The sequence below is a fragment of the Parasteatoda tepidariorum genome, chromosome 9 (assembly GCF_982258835.1).
Source record: "Parasteatoda tepidariorum strain Cologne lab strain chromosome 9, Ptep-v5.0, whole genome shotgun sequence".
Classification (NCBI taxonomy): domain Eukaryota; kingdom Metazoa; phylum Arthropoda; class Arachnida; order Araneae; family Theridiidae; genus Parasteatoda; species Parasteatoda tepidariorum.
Window position 1 is genome coordinate 48,435,252 of NC_141763.1, and position 18,247 is coordinate 48,453,498.

Below are 18,247 nucleotides of genomic sequence, written 5' to 3' on the forward strand. Positions count from 1 at the left end.
ATTAGTTGTAATGGCTAGACAGATACAACAAAAATTACAACCTTTTAAATATCTTTAGTATAAAAAAAAAAATAAGTCACGAAATTCAGCAACAAACAAAACTCACACAAAGTAAGCATTTTTTGTAGCCATGCAATAGTAAAAGCAGGTTTTTAATTTCGATGGTTTAATTTCTAGCTGAATTGTGACAGTATATTAATGAAAATGAGAAAGGAGAAAAAATAACACATATGCATGAGGGGAAAAAATACACTTTTTAGATTATATTTACATTTTTTCTAGCTCTTTTTAAATTAATATAACTTAACAAAATGTAGTAGCAGAATTTTTTAATAAGCAGCATAGTAGCAAAATTTGATAAAGTTTCAAAATAGTGAATTGCAAACTTAAATAATATAAATAATTTTCTAAGTTTAAAGATAAAAATGATATAGTTTAACGTAATTCATGATAACTATATATCAATTGAACTACAATTTTAAAAAAAGATAGAAAGCCAAAAACAAAAATGTTAAGACGAGATTTGAGACTCTTATTGATTTATGTTTAGAAAAATTTATCACTTTATCAAATTTGAGCTTTATAACTAAGATTTCAAAGGATTTGTACTGCTCAAGGCGTTGGCTCATAAAAAATGTCAATTTGAATATTTTAAAGTCAATCTGGTACACTATAGATTATTATTTTTTTTAATGATGGAACTCAGAAACTCATGAAAAAATACAAGTAACTATTGCTGGTATGATATTTGCTTCAAGTAAAAAAAATCACTTATACTCTAGTATTTTTCAACTTTAAAAAGCCTTTTACAATTTTTCTAGATATTATGTAAATTATATAATGTAAAGGAAGGTAAAGAGCAAAAATATTAATAAAAACCAAAAGTTTTTATACTGTTTAAATTTTCAAATAATAACTACAATATAAATATACAACTTCAAGCAATACACTAACAAATATATATATATATATTTAAATTTAACTTATTATATAAAAGCAAACAATTTAAAAAAATTAATCTACTCATACCAACCTGTCAATAAAAAAAGCTAAAACCCCAAATGGTTAATAAATAAAATTTCTGTCAAGGTTAGAACTAAGATAAAATTAGTGGTTTTTGGGTAATTTATATTAGAAGCAATTTCATTTTGTGTATCTCAATAAAACTACTTAAAAACATAAAAAGCAATGAACTTCCTTAAAAAAGAAGCAAAGATAATAAATAACTGATATAATTAGAGTTTATATATTATAAAGGTGTTTCTTTTTAATATGTGTTAAAAACATAAAGCAAACAAAATAAACAACCTCTCGCACATCTAGTTGACTCTCCTGAAATAACTCTTTTGCCTCATCAAAGTGCAATAAGGAAAATTCAATAAATCCAGCTTGCTGTTGAATTCGCTGCAAAACCTAGAAAATCCATAAAACATACATTATTTATGAAAGATTCTGATAAATACAAAGATCAAAAAAGTCAAATTAAAGTTTTATAACAATTAACCAGAAAATTTTTAAAATAAACATGATAGATAAATATCATTAGTTAAACTTAATTTAATATACACTATCATTGTTATTACTGAAAATTTTATTTAATAATTGAATATTTAATTTCATAATTGAATATTTAATTTAATAAAATTTAATTTAATAATCATAGTTAAAAATTGAATTTTAAATTACCACAGTGGACACTTATGACAGTGGAGACCACTGCTACCAATTTTTTTAAATATAAACAGCAGACCCTAACAACTGCTTAAAAAAAGAGTCAGCAGGAAGGTGAAAAACACTGGTGTTCATAGCAGATAGTTTTTAAAAATTTAAATCATCATATGCCACAGTGGACACTTGTGTCTATTTTAGAAAAGTCAGTTGACTGGTGACCATAGCAGTCAATTTTTATTAATTTAAACAGCAGACACTTATGACTGCTTTAAAAGAGTAAGTTGGAAAGGTGAAAAACCATAGCATAAATAGCAGCCAACTTTTATAGATTTAACAGATAATTTGCCATCTTGGAAAAGTCAGTATAAATGTGGCAGACACTGTCTATAGCAGTCAATTTTCAAACTTCAAGCAGAAGATTTTTGTCAATGACAATAATATAGCAATTAAATTTGTTTCATTTTTCCAGCACTCAAAAATACTGCTGCTTCATAATTAAGGCTTTATGATCTTAAGCTTAGGAATTAAGGCTTAACTGAGGCTTTAAATCATTCCTACAGATATATATGGTGGTCAATATCCTTTTAACTATCATTCATTAAGTTAAAAAAAACAAATATTCAAACATAAGCTTTGCCAACACAGAAATTTTTTCTGCAATTTCTCCTCTTATTTATAGCAATTTTTAAAAAAATTATGAGAAAGTAATATTTTCAGTTTTAAAGTTTTAGAATTGTTTTAAGGTAAAATAATAATTTCTAGTTTGTTATTTTAAAACAATAGCTTAAAGTAAATAAAAATTTTATAAATATTAGGCACCCAAACAAAACAGCTATAAAATTAAATTTAATGGACCAATAACGCCATATAAGCAGTATGGCACTTTCACGTATTAAGCCCAACACCACGGATATGATAGCTAAAATTATTCTATTATTTTCATAACAATTATTGTAGTCATATTTGAAATTAATTTAATTATGATTAGACATTACATCTATTTATTATAACTATACCTGGTGTTAAGTAAATTTGAAATACTTCCAAACCTTTAAGGGTGTTTTATTTTATAACCATCATTGAACAGCCAACCCAATTCTGAGTTTACAACTATCAACATTCCACTCCGTAGCCTTGTAATTTTGAACCGAACCCAGAACACAAGGGAACTCCTGAATCAAGCATTGGGACAAACAAGCCTTTATAAGGGACTTTTTGAAGAAACTAACCAGCATTTGCATTACATGGAAAGAAAAATCTCACAATGTTTGTCCGGCGCACTGACAATAATTTACATAGCTGTGGCCAATGCGAGGCGAGACCAGAATTCATAGCAACCAGCCAGTGTTGGGATTTGAACCAGGATCACATCATAGGGAAGCAAACACTTTATCTCCTGAGTTCCTGCGGCTTACCCTTAAGGTTTAATGAATCTTTTAATATTATTTTTAAAAAATTAAATGTATATATTTTTTTCTTTTTCATACTTACAATTCGATACTGTTCTTTTGACAGCCCAGCTTTATTAGAATATTTTGCCAACTCAAGAGCTTCAGAAACTTTTTTATCAGCTAAAAGTGCATGGACCTAAAATAAATACCTTTACTGTTAAAAACAAAATTAATAATAATACATAAAATAATACATGGTGGAAAAATAAGCAATTTTTTACAATAAAGCAAAAAATAAAACTACCTGCTTTTCCCATGGAACTGGAAGAAGGGCACATATAATATCTGATGATGCAACAAACATTCGACCATCAAAATTATCTAAACAGCTGCCTCCGTGGAATGTTACTCTTTGTTTCTGCTGCTGATCTAAAATACTGAAATTATAGAATCAAACCAATAAATAATATTAAACGTAATAAAGGTGAACAAAAATATAAATAATGGATACTATATATAATAAAATTAATACTATAATGATTCAGTGATTGATAATGACTTAAACTTCTACCAAAAGGAAACATGTTTTGTTATCTAGGTGAAATTACTATTGTGTGAATGGAATTGGGAAAAATCTTTAAAATGCTTGAAAAGGACTTATGAAATCAACTTTGAAATCAGCTAATTATTCAGAGTTAAATGCTGCTTTATAAAAACGTATTAAAAAGAAAGAGCAGTGCAAAAATTGTCAGTACTTTTTGGTTAACAGGCTGCAAGCCCTACCAACAATTTTTTTAAAGTGGCCAAAATAAAATGGGTGCCGCTCAATACAAAACCAAAAATAAATGTAATAAATAGATGTATAGATAAAATAAATGATAGTTGACTTTTTTATTTTATTTTGGTGCAGTAAAAAAGTATACACTGTAATATTAAAATCAAATAAAATAATATACAGCACTATTATTGAAAAACCTCAAATTTCTGAGTCCACTATTTCTATAATTTGAATATTTTGATTATTTAAAATAGAAGCGGATTTAGTTGCTTCAGATAACCAAGTACATACTTTTAGATGTTACATTACAATGGTCTACAACATTATTAGAAACCTGTAAATTGTTATAGCAATAAATGACCAAATAAATTATTACAAATGACCACAAATGATAATAATAAATGAGCAAAAATGTCATCAGTAGAACCTTGATTATCTGAACTTCTTCACTCAATATACCTTTACAATATGTTTTGTATCAATTCAGTTCCACAAGACACTAAACTCTCTCCTATATTGAGTATTATTTCAACAGATTTCAGTGACCTTACAGCAACGTATTTTTAAAAGGTAACATTTAGTTGAAGCTGTGAATTTAAAGAAGTTTGCAGTTCTAAAATTACAATGCTTTAAAACATCAATAACTAAATACAAACCTGTAAACTGTTAAATTATCTGAGCTCAGAACTACAATGTATGGATGAGAGTAGGCAACTGAAATGACATTTTCACCCCATTGTAAGGGAGGCCTTTCTGATATGCCTGCAGTTGTTACAAACATACCTAAGGCACTAGGACCACCAAGTAGGAATTCTTCCTTAAAAATAAAAAAAATTTATTAGATTTTATATTAAATTACAGCGCACACACTTCCACACTCAAACGAAGTAAAAAATAATGTAATAAACACAAATTAAATGACCCAGCATTGACAAAGGTTTTTTTTTTTTAATAGTGTGAAACTTTCCATATGCCCGAATGAGGGTGGGGCAGTATTACATTTACCTTAATAGTGTGAAACAAAAATCTGCTTTATAAACATGCTAATTTGTATTCATTCAGTATCTTTCATTTTGTTTTATTGTTGGCGTATAGGTTACCCAACCTTTTTAGGTATTATATGAAAAGTTTAAAAGAAAAAATATAATTTAAGGTGTTAAACTGCTCTAGGATTTTAGAAGTATGTTTTTTTTCCCTCAAAAAGTGCTTTATTTGTCATATGCTTTAAGTTTTAAAACTAGGAAAATATATAAATACTCAGATTTTTAAACTTTTATGGTTCACTAGATGCATCAAGAAAACTTAAAAGTACATTTTTTGAAGCTACATTTTCCAAGTTGGCCAAGCTCATGTTTAAAAAATACTTTATTTACAATAGTACAAATGATTATTTCATTTAGTAGCATTATTTTTTTTTTTTACAACAACATTTCTTGGAGGTTTTTAGAGGGAAATTTTAACTATTTTTTTTTTTAAGAAAAAGACTAGATTTTTTCCATAATCAGTATGTAGAAAAAAATACTTTCATATTTCAGTAGTTATTGGCAAATACAATAGCGTTTTTTTTTTTTTTTAATCATACATCGAAAATTGCAACTGCAGCTGGTTCTGTAAAGATAAGCTATGCAGCCACCATTTTGCTTAGTATGTTTACTAATTGTACAATAAAAGATCTTTTTCAGAAATTTGATCTAAGTGATTCCACTGACCAATCAAAGAAATATGCTTCAAACTCCATTTTCTTTCATGAAAATTAAAGTGAAAATAAAGAAAAAGTGGAAGTTTCTGAAAGTTGTAGTATTTAAAGAAGTTATCAATTTCTCACAAGGACATGACATTTGAATTGTGCTAAAGAATAGAAATAACTACTTCAAGTCTTTCTAATTAGCATAGCTTTCTTTTAATAAGTAAAAAAGGAGGAAATGTAAGGAAAAGAGCACACTATTAAAAGCAAAGAAGTCATATACTAAAATTCGATTTCTCAAGAACTATAAGACCGATTTCGTTCAAATTTTGATATTGTCTTAGTAAATTACTTTCTTCAAACTGATATAAAAATCTGTATACCTTACAGTTCAAAATTTTTCCAGCTAAACTTAAATAAAATAAGAAAATAAAAAATAATTATTAAAAAAATTTTTCAATACCTTCAGATGAATTATTTTCATAATTGTATGCAAAAATGTTGCAATTAAGATTCTTGAGATATGGGGAAATATGCAATAAGTAAAATTAACATTAAGGGGTCCAAACTTAGGACCACTCTCTTGACCAAACTATTGGGACCATGTTTCCCAGATTTGAGGGTCAGAAATCTGAATCCATAAAAAAAATATATGCTTATTCAAGAGAAAGTACATTTGTGCGTCTGATTTTATAACTTAAAATATTGTCTACACTTATTAATTAGCATCTTTGAGGTCACCTCCTCAAATCCCAGAGATTGAGTCTTAATATGTGAAGATCCGGTCATTAGATCAAAAGTCATTCAGAGTGGTTTTCTTTCTTTGCACACTGTACATAATAAACTGAATATAGAAAGTGTCCTAACCTTGCTCTTTTTCATCACTGATGAACACAAAGTCAATAATAGTATAATGGTTGTCATTTATCAAAATAGACATGTCTTAATTAGCAAATGTTTCAAAATTTCCAAGAATTTATAAAATTTAAAATATATATATATTGGAAGAATCATATTTAAGGTATTTAAATGAAACACAAAATGTATTACTTTGGTAATTCTTTTGACTAGAGGAGAAGTTGTATTGCTATCATATGGAAAAAGCTCTTGAGCATAACCACTCTCTGTGTCCACAACAACGTACTTAGATGATAAAGCTAAACAAACATATTGACCATCCATTGCCTAAAATGGGTATTAAAAAATTGGAAACAACATAAATAATCAAAAAGTAACTTTTTATGCTAACATTTTATATTCCAATTTATTAAAAATTAATAAATAAATACTTAAAAATTAATAATAATAATCTTTGCATTTTTTATAATTATTTGAGTATTTTAAAAATCTCCCAAATTTTAAAACTATTTAAACTTGAAATTTTTTCAATGAATAAAAAAAAAAAAGATTACCAGCAAATTTAGATTATGGAACAAAAATAAATGGAAATTTATTTAATATTAGGTAATAAACTAAATCTTTTTTCAGATGTGTAACAGCCTAGCCATTTATTTCAATTAGAAAATATTTTCAAAGTCTTATTAATCTTATGCTTACTTTTGGTACAACTGATGGGCCAGAATAACAGGTGTTATGATAATAGGCATCGTAGCGTGGCCAAATCTTTGAATCAAAAATAAGCACTTTTTAAAAACTTTTCAAGAACTTTACAAAAATTTTCAAGCACTCAAAAAATTCATATTCAATCAATGATATTATTGAAAAACAAAAACTTTTTATGAACAGTTTTAGCGTTAAAAAAAAAAACAAAAAGAAACGGGCGTAAATCGAAACAATCGGTACTTTCCCACATCACCGAGTGAATTCATCTTGACCCTGAACTCAGAACAAAAGTACCCTTACCCCCTACGTCAAAAAAAGTGTTAGAAGTCAAATGAAATAAACAAGAACAAAATTAAAATAAATTAAAAAGAAAAACATTTCATAAGGATCTGATATTCTCTATCCGAATTGGAGCACTCGGGTTTCGGTTTCAAGAGTGCGCGCATGCACAAGTCATAATGTGGGTACAACATGAAGTCGGCGTGAATGATTACGTAGCAAACTCCCCATTTTTCGTGAAATGCATGGGATCCACCAGATATCACTGAAAGGGAAAAAAATTATTCGGAAAAATAAGCACTTTTTAAAAACGCCAGCTGAAAAAAGCACCTTTAAAAGCTTTTAATAACGAAATCTCCAAAAAAGCACCTTTAAGTACTTTTTACAAACGCTACGCACCCTGAAATAAAGTTAGGATTTTACTACATCAGATTAAAGTTCAGCATACATACTTTGATAGCAAACCTTAGTTTTTAGACATATTATTTATTTAGAAAACATTTTAGCAATTTAATATACTTGAATAAAAATAAAGTACACAAATAGCAAATAAATGCTGCATGATGACTAAAAATACAAAAGGAAATAAGAGATACTTCTTTTTTAAATGACTGTAACCTGTTATTCAACCATGATAAAAGTTAGCAAAATTAAGAGCAAATACAATATCCAAATTAAACATTTCTAAATCTTCCATGCATTACAACTCTGAGTAAAATTGTTGAGAATTTTTCAGTAAAGCACTACATTATTTCTCAATGAGTAATTTTGTAGAAACAGGTTTTTGCAGATAATTATATGGTATAAGTTTTATAAAAGACAGAACAGTTGGAAAGCTTAAAGCATTTTATTATAGCCTCCAGATTTTGCATGGTACAAAGATTGTATAGATAGTAATAAATAAATAGAAGAAAAAAATCAGCATGAAAAATTTATACAACAATTTGATTACAATTTTTCTATGAAACTTTTGACGTATCAAAGCGGAATTTTATTCCTTCTTTCCAATGAATAACATAGAAAGCGATTAAGTTTAGTTTAAAAAATCTGGAATACATTGAAGAAATTTCTTATTTTTCTATTAGTTATTTGAGATTAAGAATTTGGCAAATAATTAACAAAAAAATTTTTAAAAATGTATTTACCTGATCAGTTAGAACCAGATAAATATACTTTTAAAAATATTTTTTTCAATTAATCACATCAAATAATTGAATGAGATAATTTTTCCAATACTCACCATAGCAAGAGGCGGTTCAGGAATACTAATATCTCTCAATTGAATCATTTTATCATCAGTCACGTGACAAATAAGTAGCTGCTTTTTTTTAGCAACACATACCTGTAAACAACATTCCATAAAAATAGGCAAATAATAAGATAATTAAAATCCATTTGTAAGTGAAATTTTAAGAAACTAAATGAAATTTTAGTTGAACTAATTCAATATTTTATTTTTTACAATTAATATTCAATTATAAATCATTAAAAATGTCATACATTTACAGTAAAATATTTGTAAATAGCTTTAACAGCAGTAAATTACTTAATTGGAATTTATTATAAAACCTAAATATGTTTTTATAAATTTTTGATATGGCCTCATCTCAAAAGTAGAACGAAAAACATCAAACAGTTAAAAACAAGAACAATATACATTTTTTAAAAGAATGTTTAGTTAAATAAATTGTTAATTTTTAATATACAGTAGATCGTTTAACGCAAACCTTAAAACATGAGGCATTAATACATTAAACACACAAAAATATGCACTTAAATATTTATTATTTTTAGAAAAAAATTAAATTATTGAAATTATTTATAAAAAAAACCCCAACAAATTTGTCTTGTTTGGTCTGCTTTAGCGACCATAAAACTAATGCCATTTATAGAGAATCATGTTTTATAGAATTATGTCACATCTTTTACTGTATTTCAAAATTCTAATCTTTTTTACAATTAAATTATGCTAATAATATTGCAGTGATTCCAAAATTGTCCAGAAATATTACTGAATAAGCTTTACCAAGCAAGCAAAAATTAAAAAAAATAAAAAATTTTAACAGAGTTTACCTCAACACTGAATGGGTTACTGGCTTCTGGATTTTCATTTAAACAAAAATACGAAACTCCTTTGAATTTACTAAGTGATGGTACAATCTAAACAGAAATTGAGATTAATACAGAGAGATAAGGTAAGTACTTTTATTAGCATTTATTTAATAAATATAGATAATTATAAACAGTCTCACAATTTTTAATTTTAAGTAGTTACTAACAACAAAAAAAAAATCTTTAATAATATATAAATATTTCCATATTTCTTGGATTAAACATTTTCATAAAGCACTTTATTGTTTGAAAAAATATAATCAATTTAAAGAATCAGTTTTTATTCTTCCTAACAGAAATCATGAAGGTATTAAATTTCAATAAAGCTAGTGGCATAGTTAGAATTTTAAAAATCTTGAGTTTTATTGAATTTAATTCAGGGATAAATTATAAATTGATTGAGAAAAAAAACACTCATTTATAAATCATTTTTCATATGATCATAACTTTCTTAGTGTGAGAATATTAATTATAATCAGTGAAATTATTTGTAATTTAATTACTATCAATGCAAGTATAATAAGATTTTCTTACTAATAGAGTTTTGCAGTAATATTAAAATGTAAAATTAAATGTTTAATTGGTATTTCATAAGCTACAATTCTTTTAAACAATAAAACAGGCTTAACTATGTATAAAAATTAATAAAATTTATAAAATTATCAGATAAAATGCTTATTTTTTAAAAATAATTATCAAAGAAATAAATGAGTTAGCAGACGCATAAAAAATAAAACCTAATATACACTTGCAATTTTACCTTAAAATTGCAAATATAAACAAGTGTTCACAGATTGAAAAAAAAATTTACAAAAAAAAGGGCCCATTAAAAAAAAAAAAAATCAGGAAGTCAATCATTAAAAAAATTAGAGCAAAGCAATTCAACAGAATTTTTTTTTTTTAAATTTAATACTATTAAAAACTATTTTTATGGAACATACATTTAAAATGGTGAATGTGTTTTTACTATCTTTCAAAGAAATTTATGAAGAAAAAACTATGATGAGTAAATGAAATCTTTATAAATATAATTTATAGTATTTCCGCAAAAGCAACCATTAAAAATAATACTTATAGTACTTTGAAACAGCAAGATATGGAAGAAACATAATTTTAAACTTTCTGAATATTATACATATTACAGTAATAAATTATCAAATAAATGATTATAAATGACCACAAATGGAAATGATAAATGAGCAAAAATTTCATATTAGTAGAACCTTGATTATCTGAATTTCTTTATTCAATATACCGATTATATCTTTACAATATGTTTCATATCAATTCAGTTCAAACTCTCAGCTATATTGAGTATGATTTCAACAGATTTCAAAGGTACTTCACAGTGGTGAGATTACATCAACATATAATCAAAAGTTAAGCTTTGCTCCAGTTAACAGCCCTCTCTAATTTTAAAATATAACATTTAGTTGAAGTTGTGAATTTAAAGAAGTTTGTAGTTCCAAAATTACGAAGTTTTGAAATATTTATAACTTCATATCAAACATGTTATTAATAACATTATACAATACTAAGAGCAGAAAAAAAGAAAATCTATGGTTATGGCTCAGAAAAAATATATTTATGCATTATGAATGAATAACATTATAATATAACATTTATTGGAATTATAATGAATAACATTTAGTCATATTTATCCTTTTATTTGCTTAAAAATAAATAAGGTATTTGAAGATTATAAAAATGTATCTTTCCAATATGAAAGTAATTTTAGGAACAAAAAATATTTGATAAAATTAAATTTAATAAAATATAAAATTGAAATTCATTAAACATTTAATTCTTAAAAGAATCAAAGTTTTTTTATAGAATAAAAATAAAGCAAATCATAAAATGCTAAACTACATCAAATTTCAAAAATCTAATTAATACTGAAAGAAAATGATTAATTTATTATCCAATGAGTAATAAATTAACTACTGCTGAGGAGTAATGCATACAAGTATACGCTTTTGCAAAAAGTACTACTATCCCCCCCCCCAAAAAAAAAAAGAAACGAGTGCATGGAAAACATATGCCACATCAAAACGAAAAAGAGCAAAAACTAATTTTAAAAAAATAAACACAGGTGTCTTTCTCTGTGTTAACGGTAAAGTTTTTCGATCGGAAAAACAAGAAAAAAAACATTTGCATTTTCACACCTCTAGTATTGGAGTAAAAACTTTTTAATGCTACACTTTGTGGTAGATGCAATGTCCTATTTAAGTACTTGTCAGGCAATCAATTTCCGAATTATATTGCATTCTACATCAAAACAAAATCTTAGTTATGATAAGAAAATCTAGAGCAGCAATGATTTTAAAGTAATGAATGAATCATTACTACAAAAATCAATGATCTATTGATTTTAATAGCAATGAATGAATGAGAAAGGCTGTTTTATGCCATTATAAACAACACCTTTCTAATAGAAAATAAATATTCAATCTCTTAAAATTTCAGATATTCAAGGTTTTACCATGTATTTTTAAAAAGAAAAACTAAATAATAAAAGTTCACACCATTTGAAATTATTCAAACAAAACTATAAATAAATGAAACAAATAGGTAGAAATAATTATACCTCAAGATCAAACATATTTAATACTATTAAATTTCCATCACAGAGCAGTAGAATTCGATTCAAAGCAGATAATGCTTTCAAAAGTGTTATGGGTTTTTTCTGAAAGATAAACAAATATAAAAAATTTATCTTGTTTATTTTATTTATTAATTATAAGTATAGATAAATATAAATGTTTTAAGAAAACTTATTTATAAAACCGCTTAATTAAATGAAGTGAAAATATAATAAAGATAAAAAAATAACAATTTCTTGAATCTTGAAGACAATTCAAGATTTTTAATCTTTCTCATTTAAATCCATACCTAAAATCGGTTTACATATTGAGAAATGAAAAAAGCCAATTTTAATACATTCAATAAAATTTTTATTAGACTGATAAATAAATATTTTTATATAAAGATATATGATTGGATGAAAAGTTAAATGTTTCCAGTTTCCAATAATTTTATTTAAGCCAAAAAAATAATAATAATAAAAAAAAACAAGAAGCAGAAATGATATAATTCTTTTCTTTTTTGATCAAAAATTATAGAATTTTAATATTATATATTTTTGAATTATAAGAAAAAATTTATTTTTTCTTTCTTCCAAAACAGAATAGTTATGAAATGTTAAGCTGATTTTTCCACCTCTATATTTTTCTCTCAACTTTAACGAAAACACGAAGTTCATATTTTAATAATGCAATTTAAAGTGTAATACAAAGAACAATTTAATAAAAAACAAATAACATTAAAAAAAAACAATTACTTCTTAAATAATTTTTTTGTATTAATTAGCAAATAAAGGTTGAAAACTACTTTTATAATTTATTAACTGTAAATTACAGATACTGGATAACTGAATATATATTTATAAAGAAAAATAAAACTTCAAACACACATTTACAAAATATATAAAACATAAAATTTACAACTCTTTAAAACTAAAACTTAGATTTTCAAATCTGATAAACTTACCACTTCTAGGTACTTTTGATTCTTTTTAGTTGAATCAAATAAAATTGTTCCCTCATTAAACTGCTTTTCTTCCAGTACATAATGAATTACAAAGCTAGAAATATAGGCATCAAAAAACATCAATAAATTATGAGAACTTTGTAACAAAAAAAAAAACATTAAAAAAGCATTTAAAAATAAAACTGCACAGAATGAGGGGAAAAAAGAGCATGGATTTTAAAATGTTGACAAAAAAATTGGAAACAAAAAATAATTTTTGAATAATTTAAATTCAAATTATTGACATACTGTATAGTATAATTCAGCTGATAACAACAATAGCACAATATAATAAATCACAAAATTCTTATTTGACAGTTGAATTGAAAATAATTTTTTAAATAACCCCTAAATACTAATAAGAAGTTTTATGAAATAACTTACTATGCATACACATGGGTGGCTATGATTAATTTGAGTCCATGGAATGACAGATACTTTATGTGTCCTTTACACAAATAGCAAATGTTGCACCTTTAAATGACTATTTACAGCTTTTTCTGTTTATATATTTTCTTAAAAATTTAAAAATAATTGTTTATATTTTATCTTAATGGGATACCTGCAAGTGACATAGTATGGGTAGCATGATCTCGATTGGTTGTTGAAACATGGCATTTGTTTACGTTAGCAACAGTTCTTTCCATTCTATTTAGAGTAAGCCAAGCCCATCAAGTACCAATTCTCTTAAGTGACACATTCTAAATTCTTTCACAACAATTCTTTCTTGAGTGTATCTTGATTTAGTCTTGAATATATCTTCTGTTAATTTTAACAATTCAAAAAAAATTTTGCAGCTTCATTGTTGTGCTAGCTCTGTTGCAACTGAAAAGAACTTTTCAAAATTTTCAGTCATTCACTCTGATATACAGAACAAACTTCTTCCAAGTTTTCATTTTGTTGTAATGTTAAAATAATTTTAACACAAATATTTAATACTCTGAATAAAGGAAATTAAAATTTTAAATTATGCAAATATAAGAAAATACCCTTTTTTTGTTTTTCATTTAGCAACTACTTATTATTAGTTACTCTTCAATTTAGTATTAGAAAAAGTAATTAGAGATTCCAACATTAACATCTGAGGAAACATTTTTAATAAATCTGTACAACCCTTGGCCTTTGTTGATGACATAGACATTGCTAGAACACCTATAGCACTAAGACAGGCTTTTATTTCTTTAGAGAAAGCGGCTCTCAAGATGGGTCTGAGAATAAACGAGAGTAAAGCTAAATATTTGCCCTGTACTAAAACAAGCTTCAATAACACCCATTTAGAAATTGAAGAATATAAATTTGAGGTTGTTGACAATTTTGTTTACTTGGGTTCTGCAATCAACAACAGGAGCAATATAACAATGGAAATACAAAGAATTACTATAGCCAATAAATGTTTTAATGGAATTCGAAAATACATAAAATCTAATGTAATTCATAGAAAAACAACAGTTTTATTATATAAATCTCTTAAGATCAATTTTAACAAATGCTTGTGAAACCTGGACCATATCTTGTACGGATGAGGCAATGCTGGGTACCTTTGAGAGAAAGGTCTTGAGAAGAATTTTTTGGAAGAATTCAAAAAAATGGCTTGCAGCTTAGAAGATCTAATCTAGAGCATTATCACTCATATAATGAACCTGACATTATTAACTTTTTAAAACAACAAAGAATAAAATGGGCAGGCCACGTTATCGGAATGGATGAAAACCGCATCACAAAAAGAGTTTTCAATGCCAGACCATTTGGCACACAGAAAAGAGGCAGGCCATATTTGAAACGGATAGATGGCCTAGAGAAAGACCTTTTGAACTTAAAAACTAAAAATTGAAAAAAACTAGCAAAAAAAGGTTAGTCTGGAAAAACTTCTTCAGAAGGCCAAGGCCCACCCTGGGCTGTTGAGCCATTGATGATGATTATTTATTATATATTATAAGACTTCAATTTAATTTTTCTTAAAGTTTTCCTTACATTTAATTTTATATTTATAAGAAGTTTAATGTTACTTCATGTAAAATTTAATTAACAGCAAAAATCCAATCCTTAATGCAAGTGTAATTTTCTTTTCCAGAACAATTAATAGAGTTTGAAATTAATTCAAAGTTTCAAATTTAAAAAGATATTTCGTGGACACTTTATCATACCTGCCAACTCTTCCGGATTTTCTGGAAGATTTTATTTTCATATTTAAAGTTGTAGCAATACTCAGGTTACACCAATTAACTTTTTGAATTATAATGATAATTCTAAATGAGTTTGACCACCACTACATATAAATAATTATAATAAATATATAAAAGCATAATAATCCTTGCGCAGGCGAATTTCAACGGGATCAAAATATAAATACATTTTTGAGTCAGATTGTTTTTCATTTAATGTTTTACAATCACTCTGAAAATCCGTTCTCGGAAACAGTGAACGTTGGCAGGTATGCTTTATTGATGTTTAATGTATTATAAACCTTTTTTTTTTTTCAAACTGCTTGAATAACTTATGGCTTGCATAATTTTTCTTATATACCATGAATTAAAATATATTCTAACTATTATAAAACATTAATATGGCATTATAAATATGGCAAAAATAATTAGGCAATCATAATTCTAAAACGTTAAGCTCTTTTATATAAAAGAAATAAAGAAAAAAAAATATAAAAGAAAAAAAATTCAAAGCCATGGAAATCATTTGATTTTTTTCAAGTAATTAGTAATTACTTGGGAGAGTCATTTCTGACTGAAACAGCATTTATGAGACAATTATTTGTGATCAACGAATTAAAAAAAATGAAAAGTACTCCGTTATAAATATAGAACTTTTTTTTTCAGACTGAAATTCTTCAAAAGTAAATAAGAGATTGTTCTAGAATTCCAAATTAAGTAAATGATACCTAACTGCATTTATATAGGATACATAAATTCTTAAATTAAAACAAAGATTTAAATAAAATTTATAAGAATAACATACCATTCTTGCGTTCCAATGTATAAATTCTTCCCACAACTTTCTAAACATTCTACCTATTAATTTAATATGCAATCAGTAAATATGCACAATTTTTTTTTTTTTTGCATTAACTATAGAACATGAAAAATTTTGCATCAATCTAACATTTGAGCAGTTAAACATGTTAAATGACTAAAATTTAAAAGAATTTGTGACAATATTTGTCTATTAAATAATTAAAGCTACCTTTTTCATATCTAATAACTAAAACTTACATTCGACCAATAAAAAAAACATACAATAAACATACACAAAAAGAAAAAAAAATTTTTAATAGCAAACATTGTTTAACACTTCAGTTTGATAAACTGTTTGAAGAATTCTGAAAAAAACACATTAAGTGACTAAAATTTTACTCAATTGAAAAAAAAAAAAAAATGAGACAAACAAAAATATTAGGATATACTTTTTTCATTAAAAACTCAACATATGATAATCCATACTTACAATCCATTATAACATGTTATGAAACCCAGGAAGCTATGCGGTTTCATATTTATATAATTATCAATTATAAAGGGAAATTTCAGTATATTGATCAGTCCAACTAACTACAATTGTTAAGGTGCCAAATAGATTTAAACTTACAAATTTTTTTAAAAGATAAATCATGTAGAGGTTTACCCAGGGATGGTTACAATTATTCTTTTTGAATCGATCCCTTTCTGCGATATTTTATTTTAAGTTTCTAGCTCGCCATTACCCGAAAGTTGCCAAGACTTTTTAGTGATTATTTTGGCATAGACCATGATAACAAAATATTCAAAATTATAAAAAATTCTATAAGTTGCTTTTTAGCCGTGGAGGCTTAGTGGATAGAATGTTTGCCTCCCAATGAGGTAACTCAAATTTTGAAGTGTTGACATAAAATATCTTTGGTGATAGTTAAATCATGGATTAGAATCCCCATGCTTTCAGGCTAATCGTGTGATGCTCTTGTGGTTTTCCACTCCATGTAAGGCAAATGTGATCTGCTTACATCAAAAAGTCATGCATGAACACAGATTTGTCAAAATTTTTGATTCAGGAGATTCTTTGTTTACTGGTTTAGGTTCAAAATTACAATCTATGGAGTTGAATATTGATAACTGTAAACTCAGAATCGGGTCTGTTGTTCAATGCTTGTTATAGAATAAAATTTTACTTTAATTTATTTATAAATAAGAGGCTTATTTTAGATCGAGATTTCTGTATCATCATCTGACAGAATTATCGCCAAGTCCTGGCAAATTCCGGGCAGCGGCCTGAAAGAAACTAAAAGAGGACATTACAAAAAGGGACCAACTCAAAAGGTATAATTCTTAGCCACCCTCCAGAAACATCTACAGGTTTTTTTTTAATAAAGTTTCCAAATTTAAAATCTATTTGGCACTTTGGCATTTGAGGGTGGAGCAACAGATCACGATACGGAAATATCCCTAAATATCAGATGTTAATTTCATAATTTAAGAAACGAGATCTTTCAGTTTTTCTTTAAATTTACTTATTCGTTAAATTCAATAATATAGACACCACTTCAATTTAATTAAGGATAATTTTACTTGTAATAAAAAGGAATTTGATTAAACAAAAAGCATTGAAACAAAACTAATAACTAAAATAAGCTTTAGCTTTGTTATTATTTATAGAGATGGTTTGTGATAAATTAAATTATTATAATGCGTACCACAGTTTTCACTTTATCTGTCCAACAAACCCTTTCAATAGCGGGGACTAAATCAAAGGCTTTAATAGCCATGATAAAGACAAAAATTAATTTTTAAGTAATTTGTAAAATGTGCTTTTAGAACAACTGCAGAGAAAGCATACAATTGTTTCAAGATTAATTTTCAGCCAAATAATTTCATGTATAACTACTGAATACATCTCTTGTGTACAACTACAGAGCACCTAAGGTTGATACACAATTATAAAATTCATATTTAAATTCTTTCCATTCAAAGATCGATTCTTTCCCATGTCATCACCGCCTCTTTTCATCAAAATACAGAAATATTTACTTTCCGTTTCCGTTGACAGTTAAATTATTGCCATTCTATTATTTAAAAATACTGTAAAAGAAACTCACGTTAAACTTTTTGGAAAAAATTTCAGAAAACAATATAAAATCATGCGTATATGAAGAAAATTGCACGGATTGAAATATGCAAGATATTCCAATTTCATTTAAAATTA

General features: G+C 26.1%; 1 protein-coding gene across 2 annotated transcripts in view; it reads right to left on the bottom strand.

Annotated features, from left to right (window-relative positions):
- The window catches only part of LOC107445488 (transforming growth factor-beta receptor-associated protein 1), a 35,546-nt gene extending 17,457 nt beyond the window's left edge, over positions 1-18,089 (bottom strand). For both annotated transcript variants that reach the window (XR_006225862.2, XM_016059889.3), the window contains exons 1-11: positions 17,739-18,089; positions 16,034-16,086; positions 13,028-13,121; positions 12,066-12,164; positions 9,440-9,526; positions 8,607-8,708; positions 6,575-6,709; positions 4,497-4,657; positions 3,367-3,499; positions 3,163-3,258; positions 1,309-1,413 (exon numbers count right to left, since the gene is read on the bottom strand). Coding sequence is in view for 1 of the 2 variants with exons in the window: in XM_016059889.3 (XP_015915375.1) it covers positions 1,309-1,413; positions 3,163-3,258; positions 3,367-3,499; positions 4,497-4,657; positions 6,575-6,709; positions 8,607-8,708; positions 9,440-9,526; positions 12,066-12,164; positions 13,028-13,121; positions 16,034-16,086; positions 17,739-17,810 (1,137 nt within the window). In the remaining variant the exon portion in view is untranslated. The remainder of the gene's footprint in view (positions 1-1,308; positions 1,414-3,162; positions 3,259-3,366; positions 3,500-4,496; positions 4,658-6,574; positions 6,710-8,606; positions 8,709-9,439; positions 9,527-12,065; positions 12,165-13,027; positions 13,122-16,033; positions 16,087-17,738) is intronic.
- Positions 18,090-18,247: the final 158 nt, after the last annotated feature.